General features: G+C 50.1%; 10 protein-coding genes across 10 annotated transcripts; 3 read left to right on the forward strand and 7 right to left on the reverse strand.

Moving 5' to 3' along the window:
- Window positions 1-83: 83 nt before the first annotated feature.
- On the reverse strand, window positions 84-2894 carry K460DRAFT_386068 (NAD(P)-binding protein). The gene is made up of 4 exons (XM_040935567.1): window positions 2384-2894; window positions 1279-2328; window positions 887-1225; window positions 84-831 (listed from the first exon to the last, which is right to left on the reverse strand). The coding sequence occupies exons 1-4, from the start codon at window positions 2435-2437 to the stop codon at window positions 406-408; spliced, it is 1869 nt and encodes a 622-aa protein (XP_040788163.1). The 5' UTR covers window positions 2438-2894; the 3' UTR covers window positions 84-405.
- A 2489-nt stretch (window positions 2895-5383) lies between these two features.
- K460DRAFT_416834 (uncharacterized protein) lies at window positions 5384-6289 on the reverse strand (the record flags this gene model as incomplete). Its single annotated transcript, XM_040937836.1, has 1 exon — window positions 5384-6289. One exon carries the CDS (start codon window positions 6287-6289, stop codon window positions 5384-5386), a length of 906 nt encoding a protein of 301 aa, XP_040788164.1.
- A 2736-nt stretch (window positions 6290-9025) lies between these two features.
- K460DRAFT_416835 (nod factor export ATP-binding protein I) lies at window positions 9026-14443 on the reverse strand. Its single transcript, XM_040937837.1, has 3 exons — window positions 13957-14443; window positions 10857-13901; window positions 9026-10803 (listed from the first exon to the last, which is right to left on the reverse strand). The coding sequence occupies exons 1-3, from the start codon at window positions 14071-14073 to the stop codon at window positions 9121-9123; spliced, it is 4845 nt and encodes a 1614-aa protein (XP_040788165.1). The 5' UTR covers window positions 14074-14443; the 3' UTR covers window positions 9026-9120.
- Window positions 14444-16724: 2281 nt separating this feature from the next.
- Window positions 16725-17026, reverse strand: K460DRAFT_405853 (uncharacterized protein; the record flags this gene model as incomplete). The annotated part of the gene is made up of 2 exons (XM_040936893.1): window positions 16725-16754; window positions 16808-17026. 2 exons carry the CDS (start codon window positions 17024-17026, stop codon window positions 16725-16727), a joined length of 249 nt encoding a protein of 82 aa, XP_040788166.1.
- A 459-nt stretch (window positions 17027-17485) lies between these two features.
- On the reverse strand, window positions 17486-18432 carry K460DRAFT_395223 (uncharacterized protein; the record flags this gene model as incomplete). Its single annotated transcript, XM_040936037.1, has 2 exons — window positions 17486-18175; window positions 18262-18432. The coding sequence occupies 2 exons, from the start codon at window positions 18430-18432 to the stop codon at window positions 17486-17488; spliced, it is 861 nt and encodes a 286-aa protein (XP_040788167.1).
- A 2473-nt stretch (window positions 18433-20905) lies between these two features.
- Window positions 20906-21313, forward strand: K460DRAFT_282973 (uncharacterized protein; the record flags this gene model as incomplete). Its single annotated transcript, XM_040928614.1, has 1 exon — window positions 20906-21313. The coding sequence occupies one exon, from the start codon at window positions 20906-20908 to the stop codon at window positions 21311-21313; it is 408 nt and encodes a 135-aa protein (XP_040788168.1).
- A 138-nt stretch (window positions 21314-21451) lies between these two features.
- Window positions 21452-22641, reverse strand: K460DRAFT_312167 (uncharacterized protein). The gene is made up of 2 exons (XM_040930206.1): window positions 22361-22641; window positions 21452-22225 (listed from the first exon to the last, which is right to left on the reverse strand). Exons 1-2 carry the CDS (start codon window positions 22589-22591, stop codon window positions 21458-21460), a joined length of 999 nt encoding a protein of 332 aa, XP_040788169.1. The 5' UTR covers window positions 22592-22641; the 3' UTR covers window positions 21452-21457.
- Window positions 22642-22843: 202 nt separating this feature from the next.
- Window positions 22844-25658, reverse strand: K460DRAFT_366459 (uncharacterized protein). The gene has a single exon (XM_040933379.1). It carries the CDS (start codon window positions 25342-25344, stop codon window positions 23338-23340), a length of 2007 nt encoding a protein of 668 aa, XP_040788170.1. The 5' UTR covers window positions 25345-25658; the 3' UTR covers window positions 22844-23337.
- On the forward strand, window positions 25489-26001 carry K460DRAFT_111590 (uncharacterized protein). The gene is made up of 2 exons (XM_040926555.1): window positions 25489-25921; window positions 25978-26001. The coding sequence occupies exon 1, from the start codon at window positions 25633-25635 to the stop codon at window positions 25861-25863; it is 231 nt and encodes a 76-aa protein (XP_040788171.1). The 5' UTR covers window positions 25489-25632; the 3' UTR covers window positions 25864-25921; window positions 25978-26001.
- On the forward strand, window positions 25782-27287 carry K460DRAFT_366460 (uncharacterized protein). Its single transcript, XM_040933380.1, has 3 exons — window positions 25782-25921; window positions 25978-26337; window positions 26393-27287. Exons 2-3 carry the CDS (start codon window positions 26084-26086, stop codon window positions 26862-26864), a joined length of 726 nt encoding a protein of 241 aa, XP_040788172.1. The 5' UTR covers window positions 25782-25921; window positions 25978-26083; the 3' UTR covers window positions 26865-27287.
- The last annotated feature ends 86 nt before the right edge of the window (window positions 27288-27373 follow it).

A 27373-nucleotide genomic window follows, 5' to 3' on the forward strand; every position in this document is an offset into this window, starting at 1 on the left:
CTCGACCACAATTATTGCTTTCTCTCTCCTACGGCTTATAGACGTACTACCTCTAACGCCGTCGATATTTATAGCCTAGTTAAGGATGCCTGTCAAGACCGGATCCTTCCCATCAACAAAGACGAGTGGCACAGTAAGTGACGATTTCCTACATGTCCTTAAACCTAAGGTCGATATGTTAGGGATGTTGAAGCTGAAAAACCCCGCAACTAGACACGAAGATTTGGGTGTAAGAAGAGTAAACAGGAATACGATCCATATACCAACAATCTTTCGTAAAAGGTTACATCCAAATAAAGCAACCAGAGATAGGTGTGAATTTTACGAGTCCTGCAAATTATATAACAAGCGATGAGGACCCAGGCTGAGGCTAAACCCGTACGGAACAATTGGGATAACTATCACCTAAGCCCAGAAACCCTTCTGTTGCAGTCCCTCAATTGTCCCTCTAAAGCCTACGACCTCATTTTTGTCAATGCTCAACTCCTCAGGACTAATATGGTCGTCGGTCTCCTCCCACGGATCGCACGCCTCGCCATATTTGAATTGCAGGGCCAGCTCGTTTCCCATGTCGCCGTACAGCTTGGTCACGGCCTCCATTGTGATCTCCGTGAAGACGCATGATTTGCCTGTGATCTCGGACCATACGTCGACCATTTCTTGAAAAGTCCACTTTTCTAGCGCAACGTTGGCATATCTGCCGTAGGCTTTGTCGCCCGTCGCAAGTACTTGACGCACCCAGATTCCCGGGTTCACGGACATGTCGCCAGATAAGAGGACTTTGGCATTGCCTTTTGTGGGTAGGGTTTGGATGTATTGGCCGGTGCCTGGCTTATATCAATGGTTAGTATCTTCTAACGTATGACGAGAATGACTGACTACATACACATTCGAATGGTTTGCAGAGCGGAAAGAAGGCCATGTTCTGGGGGTAATAGCCGAAGTACAGATACGTAGTGATAGCTGCCAGTTCAGGCAGCTCCGATTTGATTCGAGCATCGATATTGGCCTTGTAATCCATATGCGACGCCAGGAGCTTACCCTGGAACATGCGCTTAGGACTTGGCGTTGTGGACCAGATGTAGTGCTCCAATGTGCGCGAGCCTGCAGCGGCTCGGGCAATTTTCATGCCCTGTTCTTCTTCGATCTCACCAGATTCAATTTGGCTCTTACCATGGAAGAGGTGTTCCCACCATTGAGTAACAGCAAAGACGGCGTGGACCCCCTGGAAGCGGTTAGAGACATGGGTTCCACCCTCTCATGAATTGGTGTGCTCACTTCAAAGGCCTTGGCCAGCGATGCTTCATCATCGAAGCTAGCTTGAATAACCTCGATGCCCTCAGCAGCAAGCTTCTTCGCTGCATCACTTTCAGGATTCCTCGTCAGTGCTCTCACCTTCCAACCGACCGTCTTTTTCAACACATTTACTACACCGCCACCCTGGCTTCCTGTTGCACCGGTCACGGCAATGATCTTGGGACCTCTATTTGGCCAATCTTGAATTGCGCCGGGCAACTCACTTCTTTCGCCGTGTACCATCTCAAACCATGGTTCAAAAACTGCCTCAGTCCGCTTTGCGAACGCTCCACTCTTATAACCTGGATGCCCCCAATTGACGAGCTTGTCGTGTGCTGCTTCAAGCATTTGACCAGTCTTTCTGTTTTCCGCGTCATCGAGGAAAGTATCGTAGCCGGATAGAAGAGTTGACTTCAATGTCATCTGTTGGGGCAGGAAGGCTTTGGAAAAGCCAGGCATGGCAGGCGTCTCGATACCACCGGGCATTACGCAGTTTACCGTGATGTTTTCTTTTCTCTGCAATAAAGGCCCCACTGTCTTGACCCATTGGTGTGTTGCAGCCTTCGCCGCGCAGTACTCCGGGAACGTTGGGCACGGGTAGATCCCAATCATGCTGCCTGTGACGATGATTTTCCCTCCCTTTCCGTAAGCATTGTGACGCATGAAGTGCGTGGCCAGTGTGGTGCCATATATCGTGCCTTTCAGGTCGATGTCAGTACAGCTAGTTTCAGGTTCAGACGGTAGGTCGTCGATAGCTGTATCGCGACGGGCGAAGTTATACATTGAACCTCGATCTACGGAACCAGCGTTGGCAATAAGAACGTCAAGACGGCCCCATTTTCCCCAGACGCTTCTGAATAGATCGGCCTGTGACTGATAGGATTCCACGTCACATTGTATGAAGATAGCCGACTCTCCGGACTCGTCGATGGAGGAGGCAACATCTTGCCCCTCTTTTTCACGTCGACCGCAAAGTGCAACGCGATAGCCACGTGCGTGGATGTGCTTTGCGAGCCATGTACCAATACCACTCTGTTAAGATGCGTCAATATGGGAATAGTAACTACAGCGCTGATGTGCGACGAACCGTGGCACCGGTAACGATAGCGACCTGTTGCTCACTTTGCACAGTGGATCCCATTTGGGACTAACTGTAGCTCAAGACCGCGAAGCGATGGTGTGTGTAGCCGGTGCTGAAGAAGGTAAATGGTTAAGTCCTGGCACGATGCCCATGGGAGTCTTAAAAAATGGATGGCTCTATCCCTTCACATACGCATGCAACTCGCTGCTGGTTAGTTTCGGCTCTGGCCTCCGGCTCCACATCGAATGTTTCTCCGATCGCCCTACCAAGTGAGGAAGGGATTGCCGAGAGATTAGCCCCTCAGCGCATGTCTTCTTCCGCTACACTGCCTGGCGTTCCACGGGGCGTTGAGACGAGCCGCTGGAGGCGGTGTAGCTTACAGCTCGGTCTTAGCGTTCGTTATTGATGTAGCACAGCAGCATCAGCAGGGAGTTTTGACAAGATTTAGGCCTTCAGTTAGCCCTAAATAAGTTAAAGAGCGGAACAAAGACGATGTCCTAAAGCGAAAGAGTAGCAGATTTCGGAGCCAGCATGGGGTGGAGGAAGAACGCGGGTCGGCACGGAAATAAGCATTTGTAATTGTATTTTTCTGGTAATACATGTGGAGCCTTTTATTCCCTGAGTCGCGCACACGCGAACAGTTCGTAGTAACTCTGTATTAGCACCTTGGCGTTGGCAGAATTCACCCCCTTCAAGTTACGCGATATCAGACTATGGCGAACTCAACCATTTATCCCTTGTTCCAATAGCTACGAATTGGGAACGCCTTGTGGCCTTTTCGAGCTCAGACTCTTTCCGTGTCGATGTGTAGAGACGAAACAGTCAGTATTTCTTTTTCCCCTTGACTTGAATCACGCCGCACCCTTAGTCGTATCTAGTACATTTTGTTTCCGTGCGTCCGCTCACATCCGAGTATTTGAAAGACAATCTAGAGCTTTAACATCGGAGCGTTCAGGCCCTCATCCGAGTGTAAAAAGCAGGGATGCGAGCCGTTGTCCAAACACAGAGAAACTAATAATATCCTTTTCCGACGTGTGTTGCGCGAATGCGATAGCCTACCGTCTCTGAGTCAATGCAGGTTGCACTACTTCGCAGCCTCCTTGACCATAAAGTCACTCCGAAGTCACCCCATACTGGATACCTCCTACATCGTATCGAAATCCCTTTCATAAACCTTTCTGCCGCACATGCTTTACCGTGCCGAGATTCCAACTTCAGGTCCTGATCACGTCATACCTTTTTCGTCATGATCAGAAATGGTCGCTGCTTGTGCCAGCCCTGTCGCAAAATCCTCTGGCTATGCTTCTCTGGGGCTCATTTCGTAATCAATATGATCATCGGAGTGAGGCTTGATGTTCGCCATTTTTTTCATCAGACACAAGGCTCTCACACTTCATACATCACCTATCACATTGATGCTGAGCCGCAATCTTGCCCTCCATGACGAGAATAATATCAATCGATAATCGCAAACAGGTCGGGGTCTGGCGACACCTTCTCTCAATCAGCATCGCGACCTTCTCAGTGACCTTGCGTTTCATCACCGAAATTATTGGTTCCAGGATTGATTACGGCGACTACAGCATCCTGCCAGCAATATTATGTTGATGCTCTCACTGGATCATATTCAAGTTCTTTCTTATCTTGTGTCTAGCTCTCGAACGCAGCACTTACACCTGCTGCATCTTGCTAGTCTCTCATGGTGGCTTCGGCTTTCATGTTACAGAGGTTTACTAGAGTTATGATGCTGCTACTGCAGTCTTCTTCTTCAAGGTATGGTAGCGAATTACAGGAACTGTATTAAAATGTCACTAACTAGGTCTTCTCTTTGTAGGGAATTATGTCTTTCGCGCTCTCGTGGAATGCCACTGTCTGTTTTAGCAAACTGTCAGTCCACTAATGTACACGGCGCTCATATTAACCCTTTCCATCTTTAAATGGGCGGGCTGCATCGGTACTCTAATAATAGTCCGCCATTTTTGAACTATGTGTTCTTGGTAGATGATGAGCACAACGAATATGAAGGCGCGATATATCGTCGTTGGCATCCGGGAGACATCTCACAGAACTGATATAAGTGGATGCCCAGAATAGATCATTTAAGAGGAGAGGGCACTAATACAGCAAACTGAACTTTTCGAGATATAACTTCCCAGGGATTATGTGAATAAAAGGAGAGCGAGCATTTTAGAAGAAGTAGTATAAATATGGATAAGCCAGAGCCTAGACCACGTCCTAAAAATTTTGGTTCAGATATCCCTCTCCAATGCAGCATCTAGCTCCACATTGAGCTCCTCGTGTTCGCACTGTATCCCACACTTTAACACACTCCGAATTTTCTTCTCTTCTCCCTTCTTAGGACTCTAGAAGGTCCTCTATGCAATCAGATCATCAGACAAACACCAACGTAACCCAAATGTATGACCGGCACCGCTGATTTAAGAGAGATAGTGCTTTTAGGCCGGTTGTGATAGTTCCGTGTTACTTCTATGTTCCCTCGCCGTGTCGGGGAGGAGAGCTATGATAGAGCTATGGCAGAGCTTTGGAACTGAAAATGAAGGGTAAGCAGTTGGAGACGAGTTTGTTCTGGAGAGAGTGGCTGAAGTGATCGGAAGGAAGTTGCTGTCTGAGGAAAGTGAGGCTCGGAGAGGATAGCCTGGTTCCAATGGCTATTGATACTGGGGCATACCAATGCGCTACCTTACAGTATACAAGGGATTAAAATGACGAGAAGAGACCACGAGTATATAACTGAGAAGAATGGGTATATTTGTGCTCATATTTTCTTGCGCTATGGATCGACTGGTTGTATAATGATGATGTGACTAGAGAACTACTCGTAGCATGATTCGCATCCATTACCCATCGTCAGCCCTTCAAGGAATTACCCATGATACGTCACAAAGGCTCATTCAGTGTGGCATAACATTGAACTTCAAATATGCAACAAGCACTTTCCTCATTGGCCCCGAAAGCCAATCGCCTTGTCTCTCAGATCACCCGATCTCAATTCCTTCCGGCAAAGAAGTTCTCATCCTCATCGTTCCTCTTCCCTCGATTTGGACCGCCAGTTGTTCCCCGCAGTTCCTTCTCTTCCCGTAGCCGCTTCGATTTCGCGCCCTTCCTATAGATGTCGGGCTTCCGGCGATCGTTACCTGGGCCAAGTCTATTATCCTCCTGCTTATGCTTACGGAGGAAGTTCGGATGCCGCCTCTTACTAGGCTGAAACGGCGTAGCGGACTCTTTGAATACAAACGGCGTATCTACACGCGCAGGAGTAGCCGATGTTGAGGAGGAGACGTCTTCATTGATAGGATCCTGGGCCTGCGTACCTGGTGGTAAACTGTATGGTTGCAGTTGAGCCGGGTATTGGAACTGCGGTGCTCCATAGTCATAGCTCTCGGGATGATGCACTGGGTAATCAGGTGACATTGGCTGCGGCGCCTCGTAGTAACCAGAGCTTGACTGGAGTTCCATTTGCTGCTGCACGAGATAGTATCCAGTGTTGGGCTGCAGCGCGCACCCATAGTTCTGGCAAGGGAGGTATTGCTGTTGAGTAGGGACGTTTTGCAGATGGTATTGATAGCCATAGTATCCATACATCTCCTGATCAGGCGTAGCCATCTGCGGATGCGACGAGTATCCTTGGGGAGGGAGAGGGTCTTGGGCGTAAGCACCGCCAGGGGGTAGATATCGAGAATCGGTCTGCGGAACTATGGGGTATCGCTCTAGAGGAGCATTTGTGGTGTAGTTTGGGTAGCGGTAAGGCATCGTGTGGCTTGGAGGTAGACTACCTGCGGGTTGGTACGCGTTTTGAGCTGGACGAGCTGGACGAGCTGGCGCGTATGAGCGAGGCTGACCTCTCGGAGGGCGACTATTGCGGTTGCGGCGGTTGTTATTGTTCGGCGCCATATTGCTGCCTGTGTGCGGCTGCTGAAGGGTGCGAGGATTCGTCGCGCGGGAAGAGTGAATGCTGTTGGTTGGCTAGGTTGGGCGGTTGAGATATTGAAAGTAGTGGAGGAGCTATTGAGTAAGTTAGCAAAATGATAGAGGGGGTCCGGGAAATATATATGCACAGGCGCGCATGCGTTCCCACAATACAAGCGCGTTTTGATAGTGGCTAATCCTTGCAAGTCACCCCGACCACGCTAACGTCACTGAGACAAAAAGAAGAGCACAACGCCTCTGCGACTAGGAATCGTAGAGTCTCTGGGCTAAATCGAACCAGGGACCTCTTTACCGCAATGTATGTCGGCATGGGGAGCAAAAAAGTAGCAGCTTGCAGTGTCGACTATAATCCAATTACAATGACGTACCTGATGATTTTTCTGTTGTAATCGTGATACGACTACGCCATCTGTAGCTGATGGCTTGCTTGATGCTGAAACTGGGAGTTGTTTTATATATATGGGCTTCAAGTATTGTGTGCAGGAAGCGAGGCTAGAAGCCGCTCGGGTAGGTGAATGTCACTAGCAGCACTGGCCCTCACATACGACATGTTCATGATGATGCGGCTGTTAAATAGCTCAATACTATGTAGACGAGGGCGTTTTGGATATTTATTTACTTGTGGGGGTGGATGATTGCTCACGATCGCTCGTGATACGAATCAACAGCACCTGATAACGGCTAGGACAGATGTCAAAGCCGCTGGTGACGTGCCTATCTTTCTCGGAGCGCCACTGAATGGCTCTCAAACCATGTACAACGTTGTAGATCAGTGACTCTGAGCTGTTGTAGTGATCGTCTGGTAGAATTAGTCGCAATTGCAATGCGCAGGGCCCTCGCCCACAGGTGCACAAAGCGGCTTCTTCAAGATCACGAAACTGCAAAACCTTGTTGCTGTCAAGCTTTCCCGCCCAAGGAGCCTTTTAAGGTGGGAGATATCGAAGAGGTGAAATGAAGTGCAAGCGATCAATCTCTTCTTCGACGACCCAGACTAGCTGGTATCTGCCAACGAAAGGAAAGGTGGTGGATGACTTGCACCCGAAGGAAAACATTCTCTCGTCAGCTACGAGAAGTCGTCACAAGTTGCGTGTTTGCAACTCTGCTCATGGGGCTCGGATAAGATCCTCATCGCCCTGCGAAAGTGACTGAATTGGCTGACTGTCAAAGCAGTCATCCGCTGATGCCGTTGACCCTCAGCGTGCAGGTGCCAAAAATAAGGGTACCCAATAATGGGTATGCAGCTAAACAAAAATTGTTCCGTCGCGAGCGTGATGCCCCGAGTCAAGATCCCGACGTGCAATGGGAGAGCTTGAGTGAGGTTGGAATTGATGAGCTCCAAGCCCCCCGGAAAGGCCCATCTTACTCGCTGGTTGGGAAAGGCCTGAACATTGAGAAAGAAGAAGAAGAGGCGAAGTGGGAGCAGGTGAAGACGCCTTTTATACAGGCCTCTGCGGGAGGCGGGTCGCAAGATCACACGCGCTCCGTCTAGTCCATTTTGGGAAGATCAATATCAAAGGTGACGGCGAGAAGCTTCTACTGTCGACTATGGTCGGGCGGCTAATCAGCGGTTTGTTGATCTTGTGGCGCTGGCCCGAGCCCTCTAGGTATAAAACCCCTCCCCTCGCTGCCTCCTTCCTCTTTTCTCCCATTAACTGCCTGCTGCTAGGCATCGGGGTCAACAGGCTCAAGAAGCTGATGGCCAGCGTTGATCACCGCATTGCACTGCGCGGTTGGTCTCGTTTCGATCCATTACAGAGGGGGCGACCGGACAATTTTTGCTTTCTGCCTCGTTTGAGGCCATCTTTTCGTTGACTGACTTCGGCTTGTCCGAGTCGTTGAAGAAGAGATCACCGATTCCACCATTATGCTTTCAATTAGATCATCAGTTTGTTTTCCTACACTTGCGCCTGTGATGCTGAAATCTCTTCCAGTGCCGCTATCAAGTGCTTTCCTGTCCTGCTATTCACTTTACATCACCTCTTCCCGTGCTCACTGTTGCAAAGGTCCACCACTCTCTTCTCACCTCTCCCAAAGTTCAACAACAACAGCCCAGCAGGATGATCGGACGCCTCCATCCCTTCCAAATCGACTCCTCTCCTCTCCCCGTTACAGGCATACACGCGCGCGCGCGCCCTCTTCAACACCAAAACAGCGCTCGTTCACGCAGGCTCTTCGAGAAGTTGGGCCCATACGTACATTCCTTCGCTGGCCAAACACCCACGAGGTTATGGGCGGAAGCCAGAAAAAAGCTGAATACATCGAGGGAGAAGGGAAGACAATCAATAACGAGCGTCAACAGGGTTGGACAGGGAGGTATTGCGAGGACGTTCGACGGCTCCCAATCCAGTACAGGTACCTGGCTAACGGAGGTCGCTTGGAGGTCAGCGCAATATCCCTCAAGGACCGCAAACTATGGACACTGCACTTCTACCGCTTTCGATTATTATGTGGCCCGGTGCTGCGCTGGCTGCCAGTCGCGCGTCGGCGGCCAGTACGGTAGCGAAGGCGGAATATCGTGAGCATCATTGGCCGTTTGGGTGGCTTGGGTAGATGGAAGACCTTGTATGATATCGCTTCCCTACCTCAAGCATCGTGAAGAGCTTCTAGGTTATCGACCCGCCTTCGTCAACGTTTCTGCAATCTCCCAGCCGTATTTTGCATCCTCTCTTCATCACTAATTGTCCAGAAGGTAGCCAGGCACCGGGGTTGTCAACATTATACATTCTCGGTCTATATAAACTTATGTTGGTATCTTGAACTCCGACCCATGCATCGACACTTTACCATGGTGCGCCCTAGCAACATATCTTCCCGATGAGGCCCTCTTTTCTAACTCTTTTCTTCTTTGTACTAAACTCTTCCTCCTCCTCACCGACAACCCGTAGGAACACCTCGTCGAGCGTGGTAGGTGATACGGAATAGTACTCAAGCCCCAGCTCCTCACGGTTCGTTTCGAGTAGCTGGATGAGGCCGGGGATACCACCGAAATCGGAACCTGCAGAGGCGTTGGTGCGAATTGGATGTAATTCTTCATTCGCAGTTTTGCCCTCTTCATGTTTCAGACCGGGTCCAGCTGACGGACTGGCAGCCTTGAGAACCTTGAAGCGAAGCTGGCCGTGGCCACCGCCTCTTGAACCCCACTTGTCCATTTGCACGCCAGGTATGCGAAAGCGTACCCACTCCTTGACGGCTTCCATCTCTTGTTCTGTCGTCTCTGGAGCAGACTTGAGCACCAACTGTACCACCCAAGCGTCGCCATACTGCTCTCCGAGATCACTAACAGTACCAAGAGCTAGCATCTTGCGTTTCATGATACCGACTCTAGTGGCGAGTTTATCTGCTTCCTCCATGGAATGTGTGGTGATGAGTAGCGCACGACCAGGTGCCGCGACTCCGAGGAGTGTGCGCCACATGACACGTTTGGCAGCGGCGTCCATGCCCGAGGATGGTTCGTCAAGAAGAAGAACGGAAGGATTGCCCATCAATGCTATACCCAATGAAAGCTTACGCTTATTACCACCAGAGAGTTTGGAAGCTAAACGATCGTGGAACCTGGCAAGACTAGTAGCCTGGAGGATGGCCTCGACAGATGACTTTGGGTCAGAGACACCGCGAGCGCGGGCGTAAAAGTAAAGGTGCTCGGTGACGGTCATCGAATCCATGGCATCGAACTGCGGGCAGACACCGAGGTGGCCTCGTGCCGCTGCTCGCTTGGAGATGATGGAGATGTCTTCGATAAGAACGTCACCACCGCCGTTAATGTGGGTTGTTGGGTGGATGTCACCACGAATGAGCGAGATGGTTGAGGACTTTCCCGCACCGTTAGGGCCGAGCAAAGCGAAAACCTGTCCTTGTGGAATACCGAAAGTAATGTCGTTGACAGCGTGGTTGTTGCCAAATGTCTTTTGTAAATGGAGGGCTCGTAGACTGTCTTTACTTTGCTCAGCGCGGTTGATCTCAGCGACGACTGCAGGTGGCAACGAGTCAACACTTTCTTCTGAATGCTGCTGGCGGCCTTTCTCGCGGTTTAAGAAGGGAGGCCGATATCCTGAATCCCACCAGACTAGAGCTATGAAAAGGAGGATAATCTGGACGGTTAGGTAGAGGATAGGGCCACCATAGACAGCAATCGCCCCAGGGTAGCTCGGGATCTGATTGCCGTCACACAGCACACTGAAAGAATTGAGAGACAACAATTGTGTCCTCAGCAGACTCGCTGAAGGTGAGATGAGAGACACTGTCCAATGGAATTTGCTTAGGTAAGAGTCGATGGCGTAGGCGGGAGCGTATGTTAAAATGGCCATATATCCAACGAAGTAGATGAGGTATAACGATACCATGCCTCCGGCCGCAAAGGCAAAAGCGGCGAGCTGCGACGTGACTACGATGGATATAAGGTACGCGAAGAGGGTCGCACAAAGGCCATAGAGGAAGAAGACTACGAACAGGTACCCAGGTGCGTACCAGGCGCCGGATGCCTATGTTATCGTTAGTGTGAGTTTGGAAAGGGAAGAGGTGTTGTTAATCTTACGCCTACAAAGATCGCCGTAGTGACACCGGCAATCACAAGAACAAACACAAAGTCGAAACTGGTGTAAGCTAGCCACAATGGTACCGCCCGGATTCCATTGCTATAGTGCAAGGCTCGGACATTCCTCAGTCGCTCTTGCGTAGGGTACAACGCAAACAGTGCTGGATAAACAGACATGGCCAAGCCAAAGTATAGGATAAGCTGTAGAGTTTTGCCCATGTTGGGTGCGAACGGAACGGCAAATTGCTGGTACTGCGTCGAGATGGGGATGTTGGTGAGGATGTTGTCCAGCGTGTTAAGCGTTACGAGTCCGCCGACTAAGCCACCGTTGCCGAGGTATGCCATGACCGGAGGCTCGTTCTCGCGGAGGAAGAAGCCACCAGGCGTGATGTTGCGGAAGCGAGTTTGAACGAAGTCATTGAATTGGTCCAGCGTGTCAACCATGTAGAAGCTGTCATTGCGGATGCCAGTGCGTTCGACGATCGTACTAATGGCAGGCCCGACGAGGTTTGGGGGCCCGATAGGGATGAGTGGAATAGCGTCGACGTTCGCAAGAGAGAACACTGTGGGGGCATTCGAGTTGGCGCCCGGATCACATCCCACGGCGGTATAGTCCTTCAGAAAGAGAGTAACTAAACCAGCAGCTACGATAGGAAGTAGTAGTGCAAAAACATAAGGCCAAAAGTTCCGTCGTAGGATTGTCCATCTCTTTTGAACGAGGATAAGGGTTTGCTTGACCATTGATGTGCCACGACCCTTACCCATCTCAAGATTTTTCTCCGTCTCACAGGTTTCCACCGAAGACGAGGGCACATCTTCATTCGACGCCAGAACACCCGTTTGCTCATCTTTTTCGGCGTCCATGAGTTGGTATTCTTTGACTTCCTCAGCATTTGCGAGGAATACATCCTCCAATGTCGGTCCTACGATATCATAGTTTTTCACTCCGTGGTCCTTCAACACATCGATAAACCTAGTAGCTGGAAGTGCGTCCGGGAACTGGTACTGCACGTAGCCCTCGGAAGGGGCAGGCTTCTTGACCGCATCAAAGGGTGGTTCAACCGGCGCATCCTTGGGGTAGGTGACATGGTAACCGGCGCCAACTTCATGCTTCAGCTGAACAGAGGTTCCTTTAGTCTTGAGCACACCACGAGAGAGGATGGCAACGTAGTCTGCAAGAACGTCTGCTTCGTCGAGGAAGTGAGTGGTGAGAAGAAACGTGCGATCACCACGCTCAGCGAGCAGTATCTCCCAGATCTTTCGTCGGGAGAGTGGATCCAAGCCAGAAGAAACCTCGTCAACGCAGCAAACCTTCGAACCACCAGTGAACATCATGGCCAATTGGAGCTTCCTCTTCTGGCCACCAGAAAGAGTACTCGACTGTGCTTTGATCTTGTGTCCCAGATCGCAGGCGCGGATGAGACTCTCAATCGTATCTTTACTATCGTACGCCCCAGTAGATTTGAGCTGATTGAAAATTCGGATGTGCTCGTACACGTTCAGTTCGTCCCACATTACGTTTTTTTGTGGGCAAAGACCGAGGCCTCCAGTACCGTCAATCTCAATAGCGCCGCTGGTGATTGAATTTAGTCCAGCAATCGCATCTAGCGTGGTCGATTTGCCACTACCGTTGGCTCCGAGCAGCACCATAATTTGACCTTTACGAGCCTTCATGCTAAAGTCATCCACAGCAATAACGGTCTCGGGCGGCTTGATACCGATCTTAGCTAAGACAGTCGTGCGGAACCAACTGGGTTTCCAGTGCTTGGAAAAGTTTGTCAAGATGATATTGTGGTCGGGGGATGATGCCGATGTCTTTCTATCCGCAGACACGGTGCCATAGAGCCACCGCTCGACGAGAGCGCCCAGTACAGGGTACACTAGAGTCTGGATGATCAAGAAAATCCAGAGGACTATTCCAGTAGTGGTCCAGATGTGATTTTCATAGGCAGGTGCAGCTTTGACTAGATTCGTCGGAATAAGCTGCCTCTCAAATCGAGCGACGTAGACGATGAAGAAGACGTAATTGATCGATGGAAAGATAAGGGCAAGAATATAGACGGCACCTGTGCCAAATGGCCCAGCGACTTGGGCGATGATTGCCAACAAAATTGGGATGATGACGATGGTTATACCTGAGAGTTGAGCCTTGCGGAAGAACGCAGCACCAAAAATGGAGAAGCTCGTCAAGGATAGACCAGCCAGGATATGGAAGATGACTAGGATTGCGGCATTCGAAGTTCGAAAAGCAAGCGCCCAGACAATGATGCCCATAAAGACCCACGACGGGAAATATATTATGTCGAAAGCAATGTGATTTGACAGGAGGCGAGCAAATTGTGTGTGCCACGCTTGCTTTGCAGGAGACATTGCTTCTACAAGCTGCGATATCCCGCGTTCTCTTTCTTCTGCCATTTGCCCAGTAAGCTGGTATGTGACGCCACAAACACCAATGTATAGCGCCGCGCCCATGATATCGATCAATGCACCCATGTAAAGGGTTCTGATCCTTTCGTCCCGCTCTTTCTGTGTACGCTCGGTGTATGTGTACTCGTCTATCTCGGGAACTGTCTGGGTGCCGTTGAGGGAGGCGATGGTTTGGTCGATAGCCCGCTGAAAGGGCAAGATGTAGAGCTGGACATCGTTGTCGGTCTTGGCCACGTAAATGTTTTTTCCAAGCGCACCGTCCGACCGAATCGTGTAGTTCCATGCCCTTCCTTGTCCTTGATTTGGACTCGAGTGGAAAGTTGCTGCGCCAAAACATGTACTTGCGCCTCTCAAGGAGCTCTGGCAGGTAGCGAGCAAATCCACCTCTTGCTGTATTGTGATTGCTTCCAATCCTGCGTCACGCACTTGATTCGACAGTTGTCCAATGACTTTGTCAATCTCGCCACCCGTATGCCCATTGTTCACGAAGATGACCTTGTCGCGGCCTCCAGTCGCAGCGTTGAGCGCGTTAGGGAAGGAACGAATGGGATGGATGCTGCCGATGCCGAAGTCCGAGGGAGGGATGAAGAAGTTCTTTGCGTAGGTAATAAAAAACATCTACAGAGGTGCGGTTAGCGAGACTCTGATGTTGGAGGTTTGGAAAGGAATGTACAAATATTATGGGCGCCCAGAATGCCCTCACGCTCGTGAAGAACCAGTGGCGCACGAAGACGACGAGCAGTGTCTTCTTCGTAAGGATCCATGTCTGCTTCACGATTGCGCCTGCCATATTGAACGGTCCTACCCGCAGTGGGCGTGCTCGAGATGAGGAGGTACAGTAGAGGCCTGTGAACGTCGTAACCGTCACTTGTTGTACACAATCTCCGGAGGACAAGAGCACCGGACAAAAGCAACCAGCATCTCTTCCAGTCACTAGATAGAAGCGCGAAGGGGGTTATCAGGAAAGTAGAGAAGGCGATGTTGAGAATGAGCAGATTAAAAGAATGGCATTGAGCAGCGAAGGCGAACAGCTCGCCAATGTGGAGTGCATGGCATGCCGAGCGTAATGTCTTGTCGGACGTCTTCGACTCGAACATCCTTGTAGATTCCTCTAGCGTAGCGACGCTTCATTGTACAGTAGGCGGATCGAGTGTCTCCCGGGCTCTAGGGGGCCATGGGGTGGCGATGACGAATGGCAGGGCAGTCCGCCCGATTTTCCGGACGGAGGTGCCCAACAGCCCGGCTCAGCGCTTTGCAGCATATAACCCCAATTCGCATTCTTACTTCGACTACACTAACGTCTCCATCAACGTTCTATCAAGTTACAAGCTTGAAGTTCTCCTAACCCGTCTTACGCCAATGCGTCAAGCACCCCACCGCAGTCGAGCCTCGGTAACGAATCCCACCGCCCAGGAACGCCCAGCCGCCGAGTCTATCTCATCATCGAAAAGCCAGATATCCAACGATGCCAATTGATGGACATATCCACCTCGCTTGGAGGCGCGATTGCTGCGCCTCGTAGAGCATTTTTGAGGTGCGTCATCGATTCTAGGGAACGGCAACCAATAAGATAGGATGACACGGGCCGACTTGAACTTCATCAACGACGTGGAACAGCACCCAAGGGAAGGAGAAGTCGAAGGGACTTTAGTGCCCAAGTGCGTCTGCGTGCGAGATGCTCGCCATCCCATCAAAAGCGCACGAGCCAAAGAAGGGTATAGCTACTGTAGGTAGTACCTGATATTCCACATATGCTTGACAACGTTCGCCAGCACGTGGAGCGCGCTCACCATCGTGGGACATGGGAATTCGCACAATGCTTACATGGAGGACCAACAAGGAGCTCTTAATCGCAGCTTCATCATACTCCAGCCTCGTCGCAAGGCGCCACAGTCCGTCCTCGTCGACTAGGTCACGCTCACGCATTGCGCAATCTCGGTTTTGCAGTATATCCGTTAAAATGCAATCTCGTAAATATCAGTCGTTCAATGATTGCGTCGAAGCTTAACCTGGTACAATGACTAGCATATCGAGATCGCCCACCAAGCTTCAGTCAGCCAACTACTCTACACGTCTTTACAGAACAAGCTCTGATTGAGAAACTTCCAACACTTCTTCTCCCGCCGAGTCAACCTCCCCTTGTCCTCTTTGCTATCGTCATTCGCTACTACATCACCTCCAACTATGATCCACCTTGGCCTCTCTCCAACGTCCTCGAAGCGCCTCTGGGCCGGCAGTACGCACTTCTTCATGGCGCAGTGTGTCTAAGTACAAGATCAGCGAACATCCTCAAAGGAGATAAGGAAGGGAAAGCTCATACGTATGCGTCCTGCGCATTCTTGCACGCTAGTTCTGGGTTGTCGGATGGACTGTTACAGAGGCAGGCGTTGAGGTTGTTGCGAAGGATCGCGCAGTCCGTGTGACAAGAATCGTGAGCCAAAGCGCAGAGGCTCCTACCTGGCGCGGCGACGGTTAATCCGGCCAGGGTGAGGGACAAGATGGCGGTAAGTTGCATGCTACGTGTGTGGGAGCTTCGTGCGCGAGGGCTTGGGTATGGGTCACGTTAGATGTTTGCGAAGTGGATGAGAGGAAATTGGGTATTCAGCTTTGACAGTGCTGTATGCGCGAGTATATACTGACTTGCACTTCACAGAAAAGTATTTATTGATCACTTTGCCCGCGATCACATCTCGGGTGTGAATGCCGTTTCCTTCGCAACCTAGTGTCAACCTGCCGCTCCACACATTCTCTCCATCCCTCTCGCCTACCACATAGTATGGATGCGTTGTGGGAATTAGTGATATGTAAGGGATTTTCATGTGCAGATTCATCTTCGTGATTACAGCATGATTGCAAAGTTGAAGTCCGTTTGCTGACGGTCACAGAGCCGCAGCATGTTTACCTAGAGTAGTCAAGGGTAGTCAAGAGCTTGCTTCCTACTTGGTCTCATATACACTACCTACAAGACTCGCTTACATTGATCGACAACGTTTAATTACACACGACTCTCATGGCGACGTTGACGTCTAGCACGACTCATCACAATTCTTAGTACATGTGAAGGTGCTAAAGAGAAAAGATGTGTCCCAGAAAAGTCCCCTGACTGGATCATGACTGACAATGCGTCATCGAGTCAGCTTTATTCGAGTCTACTCAGAGAGAGTCGATAGTCCCGCAGCAAAGAAACCACTCTCGGCTTATAGGAAACAGTTCATGGTGTTTGTAGCACGGCGCAATAATCAAGGTTATATTCCAGCTAAAATTAATTCCCAGATCACACAGCAATGCCAACCATAACCGCCAAACTGCATCTACAGTCTCTAACCACATATATCGCCATAATACTTCAGTGCCTCGCACTTTCCATTTCTCCACTCCCTCTAGTCATCTCCCCCCTCAGTCCTAATTTTCCTTTGTTCCCTCTACACGCCAGTACCTCGTCTAGGAAGGATTTGTCGCGCAGCACACGTCCTATTTCGTACCGTCAGGACAATATTGTTTAGAATAAGTATAGTAAAACTTACATATCGGCGCTGCTTATCCTGCTCTTCGTGTCCTCCCCCGCACCAAGTTAAGCAGTGGCAGTAGTCGAGGGCCCTTGCTATATCCTGGCAGTTGCGGTGACAGGGAATGCGGTATTTGCAGTCGTCGCGTGCTTCGAGATCGATGGGAAAGTTGGGGGCGGTAGGGGCGGCGGCTGCGAGGCCGAGCAGGGTAACGAGGAGGATCGGAGTGAAGTGCATGATGGTAACCTGTGTTTACCGTTAGGTTCCGTTGACTTAGTTTCTTAGGATATTGAGTGGTTGGTAAGTTATGCCTAATCCTTTGGTAACGTGGGGTTTGGAGAGTTTTCTAGAGATGGAGAGATGTTGCGAGTCGAGGCTAAATATATGAGTGGCGTTTCAATGCGACACAATCATGTCCATTCTTGAATGACTGGAGCGAGCGCCTTATCAGTCAATGGCGTCACGAACATTCACGTCTTAAGGGGTCACGAGGTGTGGTTTGGCGGCATACAACAGCGCTCGTAGATCCGGTAGATGGCTTCAAGATGTATGTAAGGACGTTCGATTCATCGTGCATATGACGTCGGCATGAGCATGCGTAAACACTCAGGCTAACAACATTCTAGGGGTGTTGAGGAAAGCTCAATCAGGATTACTAACAAGCATTAGGGTGTATCATGTGTTGCCCGTAGTCCACTATCTCAGCCTCTCTGCACTTCTCTCCCGCGGCGTGACAGCAATCGGCAATTCCACGATCCCTGTACCCTCCCCGTCTAGTTCCAGCGGCCCGCTCAGCCCCTCCCTTTGCCCAGGCACAGGTTCCCGAATAATCCGATTCATCGAGTGACCGTCCTCCTCCTCACGCTCAACAACTACAGACAAAACATGGCCACGTTTCTTCTTCAGCACACCGTAACCGTTATCCGTCACTGTCACTATTTCTTGCATGTCGCGCGGCGACAATGGCGACACTGGGCTCTCCCTTCCGTACCTGCTCGATCGCCGCCCTCGCCCAAAGCTGGACTGCCGTTCAATACCCCCTGGGGCTGTTTCTGTGGCGATACTAGAGTGCCATATGTCATCGGGAATACCAGCGGCTGCTCTGTGAGCCGCTTTGAGTTCGCGTTTCAGCCGACGGATATACCACCCAAGCGCGAAGAAGATGGATAGGGCCAAGAAGGATACGCTGAAGAAGATGCCGACTTTGGCGCCCACTGAGAGCTGGTCTGATGGAGGAAGGAGGGCGAGGGGCATACCTGTCGGTATCGGTTGGTTGGTTGATGTAGGTACCCTGTCCCAAGATGGAGACGCTGACGGCGTGCCATTGGGCGTTGATGGTGCGGGTATAGCTTGTGACTCCATATCATCTGGGCCTTTCGGTTTTGACTGACTGGTAGACGTAGGTACTGTTGCGCTTGAACTCGGCCCGCTGTTCATCATAGTCGAACTTGTTCTTCTCGAACTCCATCTACCTTCATCGCTCTCAATGTTTCCTCCCAGAGCTCTGCACCCAGATCGTACTTTTTCAATTGTGATATCTTCGTCCGATTTGTTGCAGCCTTGCTCAATACACGCTGTCGCCCGACCGATAATGTTGCCTGAGGCACAGTGGCAGGCGAAGTCAGTTTCATTGGCGCATCCATCCGTCAGTAGGCTGTTGAGGAAGCATGCCAACGCACAAGCGGGTAATTGTAGAGCTGCGAAGGATGACTGACGAACGGATAACGATTGCGGTATCGAAACGGTCGGGTGTACGTATGCTGCGAAGAGGAACAGTTGCAGAATATAAGAATTTGTCTTCGAAAGCGAGGGAAACACTAGTATTCGCATGATAACTAGCTACCCTCGAATTTCCGCTAAAGCAGTACCGCGGATCGTGGGACAAAGTGAGGATGTTAAAACGGGATCTTTTGGCGTTGAACATGGATGTTGAGAGTAGGAGCAGTTGACGGCCGATACTTTGTGGCACTGCAGAAGTACCGAACCCTTACCAAAAGCCTGATTCTCAGCACAAGTCTGCCTGCTACAGGCCTGTCGAGATGTCTGCACCGAACAGATTGATTGATTGTTAGAAGAAGAAGGTGGGTGACGAAACGAAGATGCGCTTAGCCGCACTTTGAACGCAGCAGTCTGTCAGTCCAGTTCTCCGGCCTTTGGATTAACTGCACAATCGTTCGAGATGTGCCGATAGGAGGTTACAGACTCGAATTATGCCAGTCTCGGCAAAAGACGTTGGCCGTTTTGGAATCCTGAAACACCAACGCAACGAACTGTTGATTGGTTGTTTTGAAAATCCATGTCCAAACGCATAGAAATCAGGGCTACCAGAAACGATCTCACGAGCGCATGAATATTGGCCATGTACGTCGCCTAGCGCCGGCTGGAAGTAGAACGTTAACAAGTTGCCCAAGATAAGTGCAAAGATCGTGGAGAATGCTGGCTCAGTCGAATTTGACGACCATCGCGTTGCCAATCACTAACTCCCAGAAACAGATATCCAAACGCCTATGCCACAGTGTTGCTTGCTGCTCCATCGCTGGTTCTGTAGAAGTCTTTTGAGTGCGGAATTGTTTGTGATGATTTTGAATCGCAGATTTCAGCCGGATAAGAGGGAGAAGAAGCGGGAGCGGGTTGGGGGCAATGGTTTGAATACATGAGATTATAGTCTCTCTTCGATCGCTCTGTCGAATTGTCCGACACGCGCAACATCCAATGAGATAGCGCGTAGTCTGGCCAGCTCGACTGCACATCGCTTCAACTACGACGCCGCATCAACAACCGCGGCCGTGTGGGTTGGGCGACAAGGCTGTTATCAATCCGCTCTGTACTAACCTACTCTTCGAGGTTAGGGTTAAAGGCGAGAAAGAGATGGTACACTCACAGCCCTTTGCAAGAGAGAGATGTTTGACAGCGGCACCCACCTTGTTGATTGTTAGTCTGTCGCACACGTGATAAATGGAAGAAGAGGAAACTAACATCATGGCATCGCTTTTCAAGAGCGTTGCAACCACTTTTCTCCCTAGTCGGCGTATCACGTGCGGCCACTTGTGCATACTTGTCTACGTAGGTCGAGACGATTCACTTAACCTATCACTTAAATGTACCTTTTCGTATCTATACTAACGATGCATCGGGACAAACTCGCCTGCTAATTAAGGCCTAATAGACCATTCCACACTTCGCAGCCGGCAATCTGATCTACTCGTCGTATTGAACCCATACGAGTGTCTGCACATCCTACACGCCCGCTCCATAACCAGTGGTGTTATCAACTTAACGCTTGATTGCAACGAGAACATTCTCATCCTCTTCACGATCGCCGCTAAGGTCAGCTAAGTCTGACCCCGCGACGCACTAAATGAATGCTCTTCGATTGGGGCATGTGCAACTTCGAGACAGAGTTCAAGAGCATAAAGCTTTGCCAATTGTACTGCCGTATATACGAACAATTCTTCCGCGTCGTAGTTGAGTAGGAAGCAAGGGGTTACTGTGTAAAGATGAGTCGCAAGGTCCAGGTATTCTCTAACGCAAAAACTATGAAGTATGGTTCTTAAGACATCAAACCATGTACTCCAGTTAAGACAGTCATGGCTTATTCGAAAGTTGAGTGCCACCGTAATGACCATGTAGTGGATGTGTAACAATTGTCGAAATTCTCTATGATAAGTTTGCGCCACGTTAATCGATCACCAAGTTTGATAACAAGACACGTCCCACAAACTACAGCTGCCTGAAACAAAGCGTCAACCACACAAACGCCGAGACTGCGGCTGAGATCTGAGAAGTAACAAAGGCTTTAGCATTAGCGGCCTGTTTCTCGTCTTTGGACGAGCACACTGTCTCAGACATTATTAACTAGACACATTGGTCGACAGCAAGACAGTGTAAAGTGCATTTTGATTTACATTCATGTATATAAAGAGTTTGCCTACCCCTTCTACTCTCTCAATCTTCGTCCAAGGGACTACCTCCACTCGAGCAGCATACCTAAAGCAGTCCAAACCATATCAACCGACTTCCCTCCCTTTCGCAAACACGAAAAGCCCCAGCGGTCCACCTAAAGCATCCATCGCCATCCAGCATCAATAGAGATTTCTACATCACAAAATCACGAAAATGAACGGCATCCGTGGCAACGATGGCCCCGAAAATACTGACCACGACAGCACTGGCCCAAACTCGAACGGGCATTTGGTCTACATTGGAATGGAGCCGGGGGACAGGATCTCACTTCGAATTCATATCAGAGGTTCTTCTACTGCGCGCGTTTCAAGAGATCGCAAATTCTTTGTCAATCAGCAGTCCATGACAATAGGGTACAACAACAATGTATCCAGGGCGCTAACCGCCGTCGCTGAGCTTGGTTGGTTCAAGGATATTGGTCTCTTCACGCAGATCTGCAGAGCTCAACCTGTTCCGATAGGGCCGGGCATAGCCTTTGATAACTGGGTATCTGAGGTTCTAGCCACGATTGTGGCACATCACAACGCGCTTTGGCGCCATAACGATGGTACGCTGGTCTGAATTGGCGTCACTTGATTGAGGCACAGGAGGTTGAAGGCAGAGCTATAATGGAGGGGACAGAATTAGCATTATGGTCCAGATCTATTTACTCAAATCTATATTCAATCCAACACTTACGACTCGTATATTAAATATTTTCTGTCCTTAATATATTCCATACGAGCAAGATTCGAACACCTTGCCATAAAACTCCCTCGCCTCTGCATAAGACTCCTCGAGGCCCTGTGCCACCCTTGCCAGAAACCGATTCTCTTCATTCTCATCGAATCCTGTAGTTTTGTCATAGAACGTGCCACGGATTGCAGTGTCGAAACTTGCCATTTGCACCCAAGCAGGAAACCATCCAAGACCACCCCAGTCAATGAAGGTGACCTCATAGTCCGACGCACTCTGCATTGATCCATCTAGTGGTCGAACTACCCAGTTCTGCATTCCGGGGTCCACGTGTGTGAGCTTAGGTTCGTGTCCGCTGCACTTACCTAGTCTGAATTTGAATTCTGATAGGTGAAGCTTTTGCTCTGGAGTGTATACTTCGGGATCGTTTTCAGAACTGATCGTGATTCCTCCTTGTATCTCAGCAGCGGCGTGCATTGCTGAGAGGAGATCTTCGTATGATCTGTATGGACCACGAATCTGCTCCCCATCTGTTTGTACGAACGTTATTTGGGGGTAGAAGCCTTGAGTCTTGACTCGACCATAATAGCCCTCAGAGGGAACAGAGCGAAGCAGCTGCAATTGCTCTGATATCTTGCAGTGGACCTTCTCGCGTTGCTCGCTACTCAGACTGACCCATTTCTTGTAATTCATTAATTCACCTTCAATAAATTCCATTACCATATAGTATGGCGGATGAATGTCTCCTCCTCGACTAAATAGTGCATATAGCTTAGGCACACGGACCTTGCAGTTCTCCTGGAGCCACAATAAGTCTTCTGCTTCCTAGTATTTGTAAGCCATGTGTAGTAAATAGACAAAGTCGAAATCGCTGACCTGAATTATGGTGTGATCCCAGCCCACTTTCACCACTACGCTGCCGACTCTGCAAACGTCGCGGTAACCAAAACGTTCGCTGATTTTGTTGTTCTTCATGCCTATTGCAATTTCTTCAAATGAGGGTATCCCTGGGTGGCTCGATGCTTCGTATGGAAGCGTGAGCTTCGTACAACTCGATAAGGGTAGTCGAGGACCAGAATCTGAGTTAGCCTGATATATATTACTGGCCTCTTCATACGTGCGCACGTTGAAGTGTTCTTGGAAAACCTCTGCTTTAGAACGCATTATGAAGTGGAAGTTTGGTGGGAACCACGTATTCCGAGAGGATTATCCGAGTTGATGTATAGGGTGTTTTTAGTCGTGTGCTTGAGCGGTCCTGTACTTGCACTGTTGCAGTACCTTTTGCTGGGAGCATCGAGGTCTATCTTATATCAGGACCCCCATTGTTCTTAAATACTTAGTTACCTTATATTTTCACTAAGTTATTTGATTCAACTTCATGTAATATATACCTTCGCTTTGTTCTAAGAGCTTCTTTGTGTGTTCATTCCAGTCTTGCACCTGAACAGTTCCTTTATTTGCACCGATGGGATGCCTTTAGATGAAGGTGACATTGAACCCTGCTTGATATAAACGTCCCGCTATATGTTCTTTGCAGAAAGAAAGTCCTCTCTTGCTTTAATGCGTAGTTGCAACTCACCTCTGAGGAGACACGTGCCATGTTGTGGATTAGCGCTGTTTACGGTCACCCACCCTAGATGTACTTTTTATAGTTTCCAACAATACAACCTCAGTTCAATACTTCGATTTCCCATGCCTGCGCACTGCTCACGATCCCCGAGAAAGATTTAACCTAACTGCAAGCAGCATACGAATTTGCCTTGTTTACAAGGCTTCTTTGTGTGTCGCAAGTGGACGCCTAGTGTTGCTATCAAAGAAGTAACAAGTAGCGCCATATAGATAAAGAGAACATCTAAGAGAGGCGCAAGTTCGTAACATAAGTGAGCAGTGCCGTGCATTATATCCTTTATTCAGCCAATGTATTGGCCCTTGACATGTTCGAAGAAAGCTTCCTTTTCTTTGTCTGGCTTTCCCCCGGGTGTGATGGACCCCTCTGGCTCTTCTTCGTATGCTTCCAGATGCACACTATGGATGTCCTGCACCGGGAACTCGTTGATTAGACTAGCCTTTTCCCAGTCTTCTCCGCTGCCGTGACTATCAAAGCTGATGTCTTCCTCAAACTCATCACCCCAGTCTTCAACATCAGCTCCGAGGTCGTCCGAGTCTACTCCATCCTCCCACATATCCTGTTCTACCCCGCTTAGAAACTCCCACGTACTCGCCAGTACCTCCTCCAATGGCAGAAAGTAAATCAAAGACTCATTGTCAAGCCCGGCCCAATCACCCCACGCCTCTAGTATCTCGAGGCGAGGGAAATTGGCTAGCAGGTATTGCGCCCACGTTCGAACAAGATCTTCTTCGATTGATGAATCAATCATTGAGCTGGGCTGTGATGAAGATGATATTGTATAGGTATCGTTAACGATGGAAAGGATGGACTGGGGACGGGCAAGAGCGAGGTGGGTCAAGCGTGGGAATAAAGGTTTCACGGACACGGTTTGTGTACCAGGGTAGTCCCCGTGAGTAATTCCATTGACCGTGATCACTGGTGGATTATCGATCATCTGGGATGGAGTGCTTGTGGCACGAGCGGTGTCACTACGTGACGGTACATCGAGCACTGTTGAGGTGGGTAACTGTAATGCACTCTTCAAACGCAGCACTTCCAGTAGGGCACAGTGTTTTCCTAAGCTCTGAATGGCGACTGATTCGAGGGCAATGACTGTACTAGGATGAAACTTTAAGCTCAGATTCTTGAGATGTGGTGCATTCCTGCAAAATTCGTCAAACTGAGCACTAGAAATGATTGACCCGTCGATGGCAGCTGATTCAGAGGCAAGTAAACTGAGATCTTGTAGCTTCGAGCAGCCAGTCGCAAGTTTAATCAGCGTTGTGCCAGAAAGCAATGGCCACGACGAGGATGAGGGAAAGTTCAATGCAAGCTGGCCAATGTTGACTCTCAGTGACTGAAGCTTTGGGCATTGCGAAAGTGCATCGAGTAGCTCATCCAGTATGCTCATGTCTGAATCCAGAAAAGGCTGGTTCGGTATTCGTGCGACATCGAGCTGCAAGTCCTCAATATGGCGTAAATGACCTGGAAGGGCGAGTGCAATCTCAGGGTAGCACATAATGTGGAGATGTTTGAGTGAGGCAAACGGAGAAGATAACGCGCTGGGGCTCGAAAGCTGTGATAGTAATTGTAGGCCAGGATCAAGGTCAAGTTCCAGCGCCTCTAGACCAGGGCGTTGGATCAAGCGACCAAAAAGCAGATCCTTGCCGAAGAAGTTGGTGTTCATAATTCGAACGTCTTTGATGCTTGGTACAGAGTCAAGTACGTCGCTCAAAGCGCGAGTGTGGACAGGGTCTTCAGGGTCGATTGCGCTTGGGCCGAAGTGTACACTTTGAAGATTCCTGCAAGGAGCGAACAAGGTGGGAAGAAGAACTTCGGCAATGAACTTGGAGTCGCCGGTCTGCGGGCCTGAAAACTCCAGATGCTCAAGACCTTCATGGAGCATGTTCTCAAAGCTCCTGCCATGAGCCTTCCAGTCAACCTCCAATTCAAGGCTCGTCAGGTTCGGCCACGTCAGTCCTTCTAGGTATGTCAGATCCTCGTCACTATCCGACGATGGTCCTAGTACGAAGAGTCGCTCCACCTTGTTTGCATACTCTTGCCGTCGATCGAAGTTCATGCCGCTCAGAGCCGGAAGATGCGGGTAGCGCTTCCAAAGCAGGGAGGTGCCTTCGTCAGCCCACATTTTGTTCACTAGGATAGACGGCACCAGGGTAGGTCGAAATTCCATAAACTCAACGGGCTGATCCGGCCCTAGTTGTCGACGCTCCTTGTACTTCATATCCGACAGGTGGTGCAAGACGGAGGACACGATGCGGCGGTCCGCCGCAGCTTCGGTGGCTGCCATATTGGCGCGATTCCAGACCAAGCGATAGGCTGGGGGAAAGGAGCGACTTGAACGAAGAAACGATAAGAAAGTGAATGTAAGGAAGGAAAGGCAATTGAACTACTCCGCCGGACAGAAAACGCTGTCATCCTTCCTGATTTTGGCGACATGGCGGTTCTGGCCGGCAATAGGGTAGAGCGAAATCCCGGCCCACCCACGCATGCACGCATGATCGCCAGGGGCCGTCGAAGCCTGCCAACCTGTCATTGATGCTTCGCTCACAAAGCGGTGATATATTGGAAGATTCCCATGTCGATAACATGCATACTTGGGATGGACTGGATGAGGTTCTGCGACACAGTTCGGCCTTTGCATGTGACATCCCTTGCTCCTGAAAGGCACGGGCTTAGTCAAGCCGCCCTAGCCGTCCTCAGCGCAACGGACGACGATCGGACCTACATCATCAGCAACATCTCCGCCGGGCTTGTTTCGTCGGCTGTAGGAGCGTATCTCCATTGTGTCTCCACTATACGACGCTGAGGATGAGGATGAGTTGCGCACGGAATGCCGCAAGAAGCTACTCAGATGGGACGCGAATGTACCAGCGCTACATTCTAGGCTTTCTCTTTCCCAAGAAACTGACCACCGCAGTAGTGCTTACCTCTTCCCCTCACAGCATATATAGAAAGCCCGCTTGCAAGCGCTCTACCTCCTACCTCAACCCTTGGACCCAAGAGCCAACCGAAATAAAGCAGTTACGATGCACCTCATATTGACTGGCGCGACGGGCCTCATCGGAGCGAGCGTGCTCCATAACATGCTCGCGCAGGAGAGCATCAGCCGGATATCAATCCTCAGTCGACGACCCGTAGCCATGGCCGAGGGTCACGACAAGGCCAAGGTCATCATCCACAAAGACTACGAGAACTACGAGCAAACGCTACTAGAGGAGTTGAAGGACGCCCATGGGTGCGTTTGGGCGCAGGGCGTGTCACAGAACGACGTGGGCAAGGAGTGCGTAGCCCCTTCTGTACTTGCTACATGGGGTGAAAGCTGACTCCAAGCAAAGTGAATACACCCAAATCACACGAGACTACCCCCTCGCAGCCGCAAAAGCCTTTTCAACACTGCACCCTGACTCGCCGTTCACCTTCGTACACGCTTCCGGCGAAGGCGCTACCCAGACACCAGGCATCTTCACCCCCATCTTCGGCCGTGTCAAAGGACAAATCGAAACTGCTCTCTTCGAGTTTGGTAAGCAGACGCCCAACCTTAAGGTTTATAACGTACGACCAGGTGCAGTGGACTGGACAAACCACCCGGAGATTCATCCGTTCATGCCGAAGCAGGCTATGTATAAGAAGGCGTTGATTCCACCGCTAAACGTGGTATACAAGGGCTTGATGACGCCGACACAACCTATGGGTAGGATCATGACAGAGCTTGCCATGTCCAAAGGCGAGCCGCTGGAAGGGAGTGATATCGAGATGGAGGGGCGGCTGGTGCGGAACGCGGCTATTAGGCGGATGTCTGGGCTGTGATCTTTGACAAGGGGTATTCTCCTTCCTTTCGGCGCTTGCGAAGATATCCCACGTTTGCTTACGTTTTTGATCATCGTCCTAGAATGGCACAGCAGCAGCCTGACAACAGTAACAGAGACCATCTAATCTGTAACTCGACTGGGTCTCTTCTCTTCTGTTCCTTTCGTTCAAGCCCAGTTTTAGAACTCTTGCTGCACAACATAGAGTAGTGCCACCATGACAGTCTACACTCTGTCTGCATCAAGTGGGACATCAAACGAGTTTGCTGGAAATTACAGTAACATGATCGATGGCGACAACCGTGGGAGGCCTAGTGATAAAGGCTGGTGATCACAGGCGTTCGGTCATGCCAACGTCCTTCGTAACATATATATGGAGCTGCCGTAGCATTCTGGTCAACGAAGCAGCATTGATCCCTCATGCAATCTATCTATACTCTTCGTAAAACGTCTTGATGTGTAACAATGCACGTGGGAACGCTATCTGTGGGTGGGCCATGACGGCATCCC

The sequence above is a fragment of the Cucurbitaria berberidis genome, assembly GCF_010015615.1.
Source record: "Cucurbitaria berberidis CBS 394.84 unplaced genomic scaffold K460scaffold_3, whole genome shotgun sequence".
Classification (NCBI taxonomy): Eukaryota; Fungi; Ascomycota; class Dothideomycetes; order Pleosporales; family Cucurbitariaceae; genus Cucurbitaria; species Cucurbitaria berberidis.